The sequence below is a fragment of the Procambarus clarkii genome, chromosome 20 (genome assembly GCF_040958095.1).
Source record: "Procambarus clarkii isolate CNS0578487 chromosome 20, FALCON_Pclarkii_2.0, whole genome shotgun sequence".
Classification (NCBI taxonomy): Eukaryota; Metazoa; Arthropoda; class Malacostraca; order Decapoda; family Cambaridae; genus Procambarus; species Procambarus clarkii.
The window spans coordinates 28,307,536-28,321,175 of NC_091169.1; the positions used below are offsets into that span (position 1 = coordinate 28,307,536).

Consider the following 13,640-nt stretch of genomic DNA (forward strand, 5'->3'; position numbering starts at 1 on the left):
ACTTAAAACAAAAAATTAAGTATACTTTGAAATTTATAATTCAGAATAATATAGTCTTACCTTGACAGTGTCACGGGACTTGTCATGGTCCTTGTCACGGCGCTTGTCACGGCCCTTGTCATGGCCCTTGTCACGGCGCTTGTCACGGTCCTTGTCACGGTCCTTGTCACGGCCCTTGTCACGGCCCTTGTCACGGCGCTTGTCATGGTCCTTGTCACGGCGCTTGTCACGGCGCTAGTCACGGCCCTTGTCTCGGCCCTTGTCACGGCCCTTGTCACGGCCCTTGTCACGGCCCTTGTCACGGCCCATGTCACGGCACTTGTCACGGCCCTTGTCACGGCCCATGTCACGGCACTTGTCACGGCCCTTGTCACGGCCCTTGTCACGGCCCATGTCACGGCACTTGTCACGGCCCTTGTCACGGCCCATGTCACGGCACTTGTCACGGCCCTTGTCACGGCCCTTGTCACGGCCCATGTCACGGCGCTTGTCTCGGCCCTTGTCACAGCCCTTGTCACGGCCCTTTTCAAGGCCCATGTCACGGCCCTTGTCACGGCCCTTGTCACGGCCCATGTCACGGCACTTGTCACGGCCCTTGTCACGGCCCTTGTCACGGCCCTTGTCACGGCGCTTGTCACGGCGCTTGTCACGGCCCTTGTCTCGGCCCTTGTCACGGCGCTTGTCACGGCCCTTGTCACGGCCCATGTCACGGTCCTTGTCACGGCGCTTGTCACGGCGCTTGTCACGGCGCTTGTCACGGCCCTTGTCTCGGCCCTTGTCTCGGCCCTTGTCTCGGCCCTTGTCACGGCCCATGTCACGGCCCATGTCACGGCCCTTGTCACGGCCCATGTCACGGCCCTTGTCACGGTCAATCACATCTTAAAGTCGAAGAAATCAAACTGACATCACCACCCATTCCACCACCGCCCACGGGATATGGTATGGGGCGCATAATAAAGGAAACCTGTTTATTTCGAGATGAACTTGATAACGGAAAGGTGACACCGTTAACAGACGGGCCATCCCCGTTAACAGAGGAACATGACACCTCATGGCCAGATGACGCTCCGTTTAATGGAGTTTCTCGTAACATTATGTAAAAGGGGGGAGGAGGGGGAGGGGGGAAGGGGGGAGGGGGGAAGCAACGGGTATTGGTAACGAGAAGGGAGGAGGGGTGGGGGGGGGAGGTTGTATCGGTAACGTGTCACCCGTTTGTCTGATAACTTCCGGACGGTCTGGTCGGCGTTGTTAGAAGGTGGTGTTTACACACACACACACACACACACACACACACACACACACACACACACACACACACACACACACACACACACACACACACACATCATCAAGTCGGCGCCCTTTGGTGTTAAGACGGAAGCCGCTGTCAGTTGGTGCTTGGAAGAACCGCGGGACTGGCCCTCCACACCTGACTTCCCACACCTGAACCCCCAGACCTGACTCCCCATACCTGACTCCCACACCAGGCTCTCAACCCTGACCCACTCACCTGATGAGCGGGAGCGTAGCGGCTCCCTTAACAAATGATAGTTTACTAAACACGACAAACTCATAAGGGACTTGTCAGTGGCACTGTGTAGCTGTGTGGCACTGTGTAGCTGTGTGGCACTGTGTAGCTGTGTGGCACTGTGTAGCTGTGTGGCAATGTGTAGCAGTGTGTGGCACTGTGTAGCTGTGTGGCACTGTGTAGCTGTGTGGCACTGTGTAGCTGTGTGGCACTGTGTGGCACTGTGTAGCTGTGTGGCACTGTGTAGCTGTGTGGCACTGTGTAGCTGTGTGGTACTGTGTGGCACTGTGTAGCTGTGTGGCTGTGTGGCACTGTGCAGCTGTGTAGCTGTGTGGCACTGTGTGACACTGTGTAGCTGTGTGGCACTGTGTACCAGTGTGTGGCACTGTGTAGCTGTGTGGCACTGTGTGGGTGTGTGGCACTGTGTAACTGTGTGGCACTGTTTAGCTGTGTGGCACTGTGTAGCTGTGTGGCACTGTGTAGCTGTGTGGCACTGTGTAGCTGTGTGGCACTGTGTAGCTGTGTGGCACTGTGCAACTGTGTGGCACTGTGTAACTGTGTGGCACTGTGTAACTGTGTGGCACTGTGTAGCTGTGTGGCACTGTGTGGCTGTGTAGCACTGTGTGGCACTGTGTAACTGTGTGGCACTGTGTAACAGTGTGGCACTGTGTAACTGTGTGTGTGGCACTGTGTAACTGTGTGTGTGGCACTGTGTAACTGTGTGGCACTGTGTAACAGTGTGGCACTGTGTAACTGTGTGTGTGGCATTGTGTAAAAATGTGTCACTGTGTAACTGTGTGGCACTGTATAACAGTGTGGCACTGTGTAAAAGTGTGGCACTGTGTAACAGTGTGGCACTGTGTAAAAGTGTGGCACTGTGTAAAAGTGTGGCACTGTGGCACTGTGTAAAAGTGTGGCACTGTGTAAAAGTGTTGCACTGTGTAACAGTGTGGCACTGTGTAGCTGTGCGGCACTGTGTAACTGTGTGACTGTGTAGCTGTGTGGCACTGTGTAACTGTGTGGCACTGTGTATTTTACCTGTCTCTCCTTCTCTTGCTCATGTCGACGGTGGTAATCAGTGCTCAGTGGTCACTACATAAACTGTGCACAATGTGTGTACTGGCATCTGTGTCCTGTGCATTCAGCAGGAGAGCACAGTCCAATCCTCCTCCTGTGAGGTGAGTTGGCCGTCCATCTCTCAGGACTCTGAGGTTCTCGCTTCCCCTGACATAGAGTGACAGTTTCCGTCCATTGACATTGGGCTGATGACAGTTGGTCGTATGGATGACCAAAGCACTGGGTAGACTAGGGTATCGGATCTACCCGCTCATCGTATCTACCTCCTGACCGTATCTACCCATGCACCATCGGGTATTCCATCTACTTCATACGTATAGTTGAAACAGTCCAACGATCACGTCTATATCATGTTACCCGGTAATTGGCTCCAATAATCAACCACCCCCATTTTCAAACTAGTATTTACCCAGGTCTTTCCTAAATCTAAACTTATCCAAATTAGATCCATCGTTTCGTATTCTGTGTTCAAAGATTTGAAATCTTATTTAAATATCTTTTGTTATGCCCTTTTGTCCATGGCTACAAGAATTTCTTGGCAGATTTGCTAGTGAACAAATCCACAAGGGCCGTGACGAGGATTCGAACCTGCGTCCGAGAGCATCCCAGACGTAGGTTCGAATCCCCGTCACGGCCCCTAGTGGATTTGTTCATTGGATGCATCACAATATTGCGATTTCTATGTATAATAGATTTGCAGATATTAGTGAATATTGTTAGTATAAATTTTTAAATTTAAATTTAATATCAGTAGAAGACTGAGATAAGATATATATGTAAGAGTAATTTAGAAGCGTGATGCCACCTTGCCACAGGAGCCACACGGAAGACCAAGCTGCTCCCACCACAGGTCTTAACCGGCTAATTAAGACTTAGCACTACCGGCCCCCCTAACTACCTTGTCAATTGTCTCAGCGGAAGATACATGGTTGGCCAATCACAGTGTAGGGCGACCACGGGTCACGGAAGGCCCAGCTAGTAGGTATTTACTACTAAGGATTACCGCCTTAACTGCCCCATCGTGGGTAAGGTAGCTCTTGACCCCAAGCCATTACTTCTACCTTGTGCCTTTTCCACAGCTCGGCCCACACAAACACCACTGCTAACTAGTCTCTTTTATTGGGCTTTGTTTTCCAGCGTCAAGGCTGGGGTCTGGGGGTCTGGGGGGACCCCAAGGGACCCCAGAGGGACCCCAGAGGGAGTGGCTTTGTGTGTCCGGTGCCTGGGGGTGGGGGGGTGGGGTTGCCCTCTGAGGGGGAAAGGACCTCCAACCGCTCCTGCTTTTTAATTGGTTGGCACCCGTGGAGTGCCACGTGTCTGTGTACTCACATAAATATTCTCATCTAACTGTGCTTGTAGACGCAAGCGCTAGCTCCTGGGCCACGCCTTGCCTAGTGAGATGACTCTCGATCACACTGTTTCTTGAAAAAAACATGAATTTAAATGATCTCTCTTTCTCTGGGTGTTTGTGAGTGTGTTTGTCTGTCTCTCTCTCTATGTGTCTTTGTCTCTTGTTTAATCCGTCTACTTAGTTGACTTCAGGAATTTTTCTGAGAATCTTAAATGTCGTAATCATGTCTCCTTTAGCCTGTCTCTTCTTAAGTGTGGTGAGGACAAAGCCTTTCAGCATCTAGAAATAATTTAGAGCTCCTCAGACCTAGTTGACAAGACTATCAACCGGGCCACCCGGTCAGAGACCGGGATGCGGGCACATTGATCCCCGGAACCAACTTTAAGGAAGATACAAGGTAAAGCAGATATGATAACTAAGCCTCACACCAGAAGATGAGGAGACGACGACATTTGGGTCCGTCTTGGACCATTATGGAGTCGATAATGGTCCAGGACGGACCGAAACGTGGTCTTTTATCATCTGAAAGTAGGTGGAAATTTTTATGATGCATAACTCATAATTTACTTTATATTCTGCTGCTTTAATTAGTGTCTCCAATGGTGGACTGCATACTCCAGAATGCGTCTGACGTATGTAGTGTATAATGCTCTGAAGGGCTCCTTCCCTAGCTTCATAAATACTATTCCTAAAGATAGGTATATCAATGCTGTTATATCCGGTGTTATGTTGGGTTAGGTATATCTTGAGGTTATCTTGAGATGATTTCGGGGCTTTTTAGTGTCCCCGCGGCCCGGTCCTCGACCAGGCCTCCACCCCCCAGGAAGCAGCCCATGACAGCTGACTAACACCCAGGTACCTATTTTACTGCTAGGTAACAGGGGTATAGGGTGAAAGAAACTCTGCCCATTGTTTCTCGCCGGCGCCTGGGATCGAACCCAGGAGCACAGGATCACAAGTCGAGCGTGCTGTTCGCTCAGCCGACCGGCTCCCTGGCTAGGTAAGGTTAAGTAAGGTTAAGTAAGGTTAGGTTAGGTTAGGTTAGGTAAGGTTAGGTAAGGTTAGGTAAGGTTAGGTTAGGTTAAGTTAGGTAAGGTTAGGTGAGGTGAGATGTGGTGCTTCTCTAAATGCTGATTTAGGAAGTCGTCTCCCTTTTTTTTAATTTCTCATTACCTTGCACAAGTCTGGGTTGAAATCTAGTAGCCGCGTCCCCGACAAAACAGAGGGTTCAACTTGTCCACTTGCAACTAGTCTCAACCCCAAGTGTACTCAAACTCTTAATAGTTTACCATGGTCAGCAAACAATGGTATGAATGTGCTATTCGATCAGGTCATTTGTTACCTTATTTACTATTTGTCCCGGCAGGATTGAGCAGTTAGCTCTTGGACCCCACCTTTCTAACTGTTGTCTAATGTACTGACTTCCCTGGAAACACAAACCGAAACTGTCTCTATTTTCCGCTTGTTACAACTTGTAATAAAGTTGTTACATCTTGGCTAAACGTGTTTATGACGTATTAGAACGTTGTTACAACTTGCTATATTGGTTGTTATAACTGGTTAGGTGTTAAAACTTGTTCGAACGTTGTACCAACGTCGTAGTTTCGGTGTGTGTTTGGCGGGTTCCGACCTATTTTCCTCTTTCATATCTACTATATATACTGTACAAATTTCTTATTGCCACATGCACATTGCCAGAATGCAATCCACAGCAGCTGACTAACTCTGTTCATTTGTTTCTGCTTCGACCGGGAAACGAACCGGAATCTGTAGGACTACGAACCCCGAGCGTTGTCTACTTGGCCGCGAGGCCCTGTGTGTGTGTGTGTGTGTGTGCACCTAGTTGTGCTTGCGGGGTTTGAGGTCTGCTCCTTCGGCCCACCTCTGAACTGTCACTCAATCAACTGTTCCTAACTACTATTTTTTTCTTACACACACACACACACACACACACACACACACACACACACACACACACACACACACACACACACAGGGGGGCCTCATAGCCTGGTGGATAGCGCGCAGGACTCGTAACTCTGTGGCGCGGGTTCGATTCCCGCACGAGGCAGAAACAAATGGGCAAAGTTTCTTTTATCCTGAATGCCCCTGTTACCTAGCAGTACATAGGTACCTGGGAGTTAATCAGCTGTCACGGGCTGCTTCCTGGGGTGTGTGTGTGTGTGTGTGGTGTTAGAAAAAAAAACTAGTTAGTAAACAGTTGATTGACAGTTGAGAGGCGGGCCGAAAGAGCAAAGCTCAACCCCCGCAAACACAACTAGGTGAATACACAGGAAGCAGCCTGTAACAGCTGTCTAACTCCCAGGTACCTATTTACTGATAGGTAACAGGAGCATCAGGGTGAAAGAAACTGCCCAATCTGTTTCTGCCGGCGGCCGGGATCGAACCCGGAGCCTGGGATTGCGAGTCCCAACCGATGTCCATTCAGCCGTGGTTTCTGTGTGTGTGTGTCTGGGTGTGTGTACTCACTTATTTGTACTTACCTATTTGTGCTTGCGGAGGTTGAGTTCTGGCTCTTTGGTCCCGCCTCTCAACCGTCAATCAACTAGTGTATAGCTTCCTAAGCCTATTGGGCTCAATCATATCTACACTTGAAACTGTGTATGGAGTCAGCCTCCACCACATCACTGCCTAATGCATTCCATTTGTCAACAACTCTGACACTAAAATGTTCTTTCTAACAACTCTGTGGCTCATTTGGGCACTCAGTTTCCACCTGTGTCCCCTAGTGCGTGTGCCCCTAGTGGTAAATAGCCTGTCTTTATCTACCCTATCTATTCCTTTGAGAATCTTGTATGTGGTGATCATGTCCCCCCCTACCCCCAACTCTTCTGTCTTCCAGTGACGTGAGGTTTAATTCTATTTCTCCTCGTAGCTCAGACCTCTCAGCTCGAGTACTAGTCTAGTGGCAAATCTTTGAACCTTCTCCAGTTTAGGCTTATGCTTGACTAGATATGGACTCCATGCTGGAGCCGCATACTCCAGGATTGGTCTGACATATGTGGTATACAAAGTTCTGAATGATTCCTTCACAGGTTTCTAAATGCCGTTCTAAATTCTCTATCAGATAGTTTCACAGTACATTTTCATGAAATAAATCAGTTTCTAGAAACAGGCTTCAAATGAACTGAGGTAGGATAACAGCTCTTGCTTGCAGTTTCACTGGGCATGTCAACTGACGTCAGAGAGAGAGAGAGAGAGAGAGAGAGAGAGAGAGAGAGAGAGAGAGAGAGAGAGAGAGAGAGAGAGAGAGAGAGAGAGAGAGAGAGAGAGAGAGAGAGAGGGAGAGAGAGAGAGAGAGAGAGAGAGAGGGAGAGAGAGAGAGAGAGAGAGACAGAGAGAGAGAGAGAGAGAGAGAGAGAGAGACAGACAGAGAGAGAGAGGGAGAGAGAGAGGGAGAGAGAGACAGAGAGAGTCAGAGAGACAGAGAGACTATTAAAACCAATTACAGGAAGCGGCTGACAGCAAAATACCGACACAGAAGCGGGTCAAAATTGGCAACCCGAACTCGAGCCGGATGCCAATTTTCCGCTAAACGCCGATAGCTGATAAGAATAATTCCAGTAAAGGGGAAGAGGGTGCTCTTTCTCAGGGAAGAATGGGGAGGGGGGAGGGGGGGAATTACATCATCTGTGTCTTCTCTTCCTACTCGGCCACTGAGAATCTTGTATGTCGTTATCATGTCTCCCTCCCCCCTGCAACAGATAGATGTTCTATATGTCTGCTACGCCTGCCTGTTACACACACATGTCTGCTACATCTGGCGGTTACATATTTAACTAGAACACTACTGACTGGTACACACCTGACTGGCATACACACCTGACTGCTACACAACTGGCCGCTACACATCTAGCCGCTGTGCACAACTGGCAGCTACACATCTAGCCGCTATACACATCTGGCCGCTACACATCTGGCCGCTACACATCTGTCTGGTGGCGCAGGAGGACATCAAGCCTTAATAACACGAGTCGGTGTCGTTTTCGTAATTTCCCGGACCCAAAGAGTCAAAGAATTTTGGCGCGGACAAGAGGAGCGCGCCGACAGTTCTTGTGCTCCCTCTACTGGCCAGGCGCTTTCCCGCGCTTTTAAAGATCGCCACGGCGCGCTCAAAGAGCCCTACAGGACTCGTTCTTAACACCCGGCACTGTGCCCCTGCAGTGGCTCAACTGCCAGGAGTGCCATGCCTTTGGCTAGGCGTGCCATTCCGGTTGAGGGGGCCCTGTCTCCAACCTCTCTTTCTGATGTTTTTCACTCCCTTCCGGAAAATATAGAGTTGGTGCCAGGGGTGTAAATTGTTGTGTAGAGGGTTGGCTGGCACTGGCTCTATATGTGTGCCTGGCTATAGAGGCCGCTTTAGAGTCGTAGTCGTCTTATTCATTTTGATTAAGTCATCCCTGGCTCCTTCCTTACTTTCTTCCTTCCTTCTGTCCTCTTCCGTATGTCCCTGTCTTCCCCTCTCCTTATCTCCTTCTACCCCCTCCTTTTCTTCACCCCTTCCCTTTCCCTTTCTATCCCTCTCTCTTATCCTATCCCTTCCTTTCCCTACCTCTCCCTCGCCTCCCTCACCCCCTCCATCACCTTCTCACTTTCCTCTCCCCCAGCCCCTCCCTTACATCCCCCTCCCTCACACCCTCTTCCACACATGGTGTGGGAGAGGTTCCCACGGTGACGCCACGCTGTCTAGCAGACACGGAAGGGGGGCCCAGTGTGGTTTTGGGGGGGGGAGAGGGTGGGGGTGATTGGGCACTGAGGGGAGTGGGCAGTGGGTACAGGAATCGACTGAGAGGAGAGAGAGAGAGAGAGAGAGAGAGAGAGAGAGAGAGAGAGAGAGAGAGAGAGAGAGAGAGAGAGAGAGAGAGAGAGAGAGAGAGAGAGAGAGAGAGAGAGACAGGCTTAATAAAGGGGGGTTGAACAGTGTGAAGGGAGAGGAGGGGGAAGAGAAGAGAGAAGGAAGGGGATGTTACTGGAGGAAGGGAGGATAGGAGGGATTGAGAGACGGAACAGGGAGGGGGGGGGATGGGGGTAGAAGAGAGGCAGCAAGGGGGGGTGGGGAAGAGAAAGGGAATTAGGAGCATTATGTTAAACAGATAAGTGTATCTGTTATCTCACACAGCGGGGCGTCGTGTGGTCTGTTATCACAGTGGGCGGCGCTTACTGGGGAAGTGAGAGGAGGAGAAGGAAGAGGAGGGAAGGGAGAGGAGAAGGAAGAGGAGGGAAGGGAAAAGAGACAGAGAGAAGGATAAATGGTACACAAGAGGGAGAGGTGATAAGGGAGAGAGCAACACTCCCCCTGGGAAGCGGAATGCAGAGAATTGTGAAGAGAAAGGCATGAGATAGGAAAAAAAAGAGAAACAGGAAAATGGGTAAGAGAGGGAGAAAAGGTGAGAGAGTGAGAGGGGTGAGTGAGAGATAGTGAGAGAGGTGAGTGAGAGATGGTGAGAGAGGTGAGTGAGAGATAGTGAGAGAGGTGAGTGAGAGATAGTGAGAGAGGTGAGTGAGAGATAGTGAGAGAGGTGAGTGAGAGATAGTGAGAGAGGTGAGTGAGAGATAGTGAGAGAGGTGAGTGAGAGATAGTGAGAGAGGTGAGTGAGAGATGGTGAGAGAGGTGAGTGAGAGATAGTGGGAGAGGTGAGTGAGAGATAGTGAGAGATAGAGTGAGATAGCCAAAAACAGCCAGTAGCAGACCGAACATATTAGTGTATCATTAAGTCCAATATTAAACAAAATAAAATTATAAATTAAAAAAAATATCAAAATTTGCATAAGGTAATGGAAATAAGCTACAATGACAACTTCATTCATTATTCTTCATTTGTCATTCACAGTGAACATTCTGCTTTCTGATTTCAGCGGCGGAAAATACGCTTTATAGCGACTGTTGGCAGCCGTGATGAGTCGTCAACTCACAGAAAATGGGTGATGACATTTGCATGCGTAACAGCTTCGCTAGATATGTCAAATCTGCTTTCATGAAACAGTTTTGAAGAACGGAAGTAGTGTGTGTGGGGGGGGGGGGATCCTAAAGCACATATTACCTACCATATAGCACATATTACCTTACATAAAGCACATATTAGCTGCCATAAAGCTAATGTATATATTATAACGAAAAAAAAAAAAAAAAAAAAAAAAAATATATATATATATATATATATATATATATATATATATATATATATATATATATATATATATATACTGTTAAGCACAGTAACATATTCCGTCAAGATAAGTTCCATCAAAATAACACTCGAAAAAAAAAAATCTAAAATCTTGGATAAAAAAAAAGAAAATCAATCACAATTTCAGAAATATACATCAGTGCCTGGGATAGACAAGATAAGAATTATGACAATGTCAGAAACAGAACTATATTGTAACGCTGAAGTTAAGAAAAAACAAAAATATATGTCATTTTACCCCCAAATTTTGTTCTTAGGGCATTTTGTTTGGGCCTTGCCAAGCCCATCATTCAATTTAGTTGTGTATTTTGATGACGAATCCTTTGGCAACTATGTATAGAAAGCGTATAGGTATAGGCAACTATGGAGAGAAAGCGTATAGGTATAGGCAACTATGGAGAGAAAGCGTATAGGTATAGGCAACTATGGAGAGAAAGCGTATAGGTATAGGCAACTATGGAGAGAAAGCGTATAGGTATAGGCAACTATGGAGAGAAAGCGTATAGGTATAGGCAACTATGGAGAGAAAGCGTATAGGTATAGGCAACTATGGAGAGAAAGCGTATAGGTATAGGCAACTATGGAGAGAAAGCGTATAGGTATAGGCAACTATGGAGAGAAAGCGTCAGGAGAGTATTGCTGCATAACATGTGGAAGGGATATGAGGAGCTGGGATATGAGGATAAGGAGCTGGGATATGATGATAAGGAGCTGGGATATGATGATAAGGAGCTGGGATATGAGGATAAGGCCCTGGGATATGATGATAAGGCCCTGGGATATGATGATAAGGAGCTGGGATATGAGGATAAGGAGCTGGGATATGAGGATAAGGCTCTGGGATATGATGATAAGGCCCTGGGATATGATGATAAGGAGCTGGGATATGAGGATAAGGCCCTGGGATATGATGATAAGGAGCTGGGATATGAGGATAAGGAGCAGGGTTATGAGGATAAGGCTCTGGGATATGATGATAAGGAGCTGGGATATGAGGATAAGGAGCTGGGATATGAGGATAAGGCTCTGGGATATGATGATAAGGCCCTGGGATATGATGATAAGGAGCTGGGATATGAGGATAAGGCCCTGGGATATGATGATAAGGAGCTGGGATATGAGGATAAGGAGCAGGGTTATGAGGATAAGGAGCAGGGTTATGAGGATAAGGAGCAGGGTTATGAAAATAAGGATCTGATATAAGAGGATAAGGCTCTGGGATATGAGGATAAGACTCTGGGATATGAAGATAAGGATCCGGGATATGAGGATAAGGATCTGGGAAATGAGGATAAGGAGCTGGGATATGAGGATAAGGAGCTGGGATATGAGGATAAGGAGCTGGGATATGAGGATAAGGCTCTGGGATATGAGGATAAGGATCTGGGAAATGAGGATAAGGAGCTGGGATATGAGGATAAGGAGCTGGGATATGAGGATAAGGCTCTGGGATATGAGGATATGAAGCTGGGATATGAGGATAAGGATCTGGGATATGAGGATAAGGATCTGGGATATGAGGATAAAGCTCTGGGATATGAGGATAAGTAGCTGGGATATGAGGATAAGGATCTGGAATATGAGGATAAGGAGCTTGGATATGAGGATAAGGCTCTGGGATATGAGGTTAAGGAGCTGGGATATGAGGATAAGGCTCTGGGATATGAGGATAAGGCTCTGGGGTATGAGGATAAGAATCTGAATGACACGGACAGGACCTGGGGTAACACGGGCGTTGACTGGGAGACACGAAGGGTGACACGGAGGGTGACACCTACATGACATTAATGGACACGGAGGAAGGAGGAGGTATCAGGCACGCCACGGTCATTACCCCCACTTCCTGGAGACTGTCGGCGGCCTCTGGGCGACCGGAGTCAATAATACCCCCCCTCCCCCCCCCCCTTAGTATTGTGTCACAACTGGTCAAGGCTCCTGGGGATGCGAACCCAAGCCTGGGTTCGTATCCCGGGAGGATTGACTAGGCGCCATGGGAATGACATGAATGCTATAGCGGCTTTACAAGAATGTAAGAACTCTTGTGTATATATATATATATATATATATATATATATATATATATATATATATATATATATATATATATATATATATATATGTATGTATATATATATATATATATATATATATATATATATATATATATATATATATATATTAAATAAAATGCAAATTGCCACGAACTTCTACAGCGCCGTCAGTGTAAAATTGATACCCAATACCCTGACATAATATCCTGATCAGATTTACATTTCGCCTTTGTAAATGCACATTAATAACACTATGTAAAAGACACATCGACCACTTTATGTAGGGCAGACGTAACTCTGTGTATCTATGTATTTCTGTTTGTAGGTTAGATTAACATTTTAAAAGCACTACAATCACTTTCTGTGGTTGATTGTTCAATAACTCCCTGAACTATATGTTTAACAAATCTCTCACCCTGTCCATGGAGGACACATGAAAATGTGTATATGCTGGTTAGCATACCTTGAGGTTACCTTGAGGTTACCTTGAGGTGCTTCCGGGGCTTAGCGTCCCCGCGGCCCGGTCGTCGACCAGGCCTCCTGGCTGCTGGACTGATCAACCAGGCTGTTAGACGCGGCTGCTCGCAGCCTGACGTATGAGTCACAGCCTGGTTGATCAGCTATACTTTGGAGGTGCTTATCCAGTTCTCTCTTGAACACTGTGAGGGGTCGGCCAGTTATGCCCCTTATGTGTAGTGGAAGCGTGTTGAACAGTCTCGGGCCTCTGATGTTGATAGAGTTCTCTCTCAGAGTACCTGTTGCACCTCTGCTTTTCAACGGGGGTATTCTGCACATCCTGCCATGTCTTCTGGTCTCATGTGATGTTATTTCTGTGTGCAGGTTTGGGACCAGCCCCTCAATTATTTTCCACGTATAGATTATTATGTATCTCTCCCGCCTGCGCTCAAGGGAGTACAGATTTAGGCTCTTTAGTCGGTCCCAGTAGTTTAGACGTTTTACTGAGTGGATTCTAGCAGTAAAGGATCTCTGCACGCTCTCCAGGTCAGCAATTTCTCTAGCTTTGAAAGGGGCTGTCATTGTGCAGCAGTACTCCACTCTAGAGAGCACAAGCGTTTTGAAAAGTATCATCATCGGTATAGCATCTCTAGTGTGAAAAGTTCTTGTTATCCAACCTGTCATTTTTCTTGCAGTTGTGACGGCTACTTTATTGTGTTCTTTAAAGGTAAGGTCTTCCGACATGAGTACACCCAGATCCTTTACATTGCCTTTTCGTTCTGTTATGATTTGCCTGAGTTTTGTACGTGGTTTCTGTTTTTATATTTTCAATTTTTCCGTAGCGCATGAGCTGGAACTTATCCTCGTTAAACACCATATTATTTTCTGTAGCCCATTGAAAGACCTGATCTACATCTGATTGGAGGTTTGCCGTGTCCTCATGTTGCCAACTCTCATGAAAATCCTAG

General features: G+C 47.4%; 1 protein-coding gene across 1 annotated transcript; it reads right to left on the reverse strand.

Moving 5' to 3' along the window:
- Nucleotides 1-234: 234 nt before the first annotated feature.
- Nucleotides 235-849, reverse strand: LOC138366773 (nipped-B-like protein B). The gene has a single exon (XM_069328052.1). The coding sequence runs from the start codon at nucleotides 847-849 to the stop codon at nucleotides 235-237; it is 615 nt and encodes a 204-aa protein (XP_069184153.1).
- Nucleotides 850-13,640: the final 12,791 nt, after the last annotated feature.

Excerpts from the sequence above, each read along its gene's own strand:
- LOC138366773 (XM_069328052.1), bottom strand. The coding sequence starts at position 849 with ATGGGCCGTGACAAGGGCCGTGACATGGGCCGTGACATGGGCCGTGAC.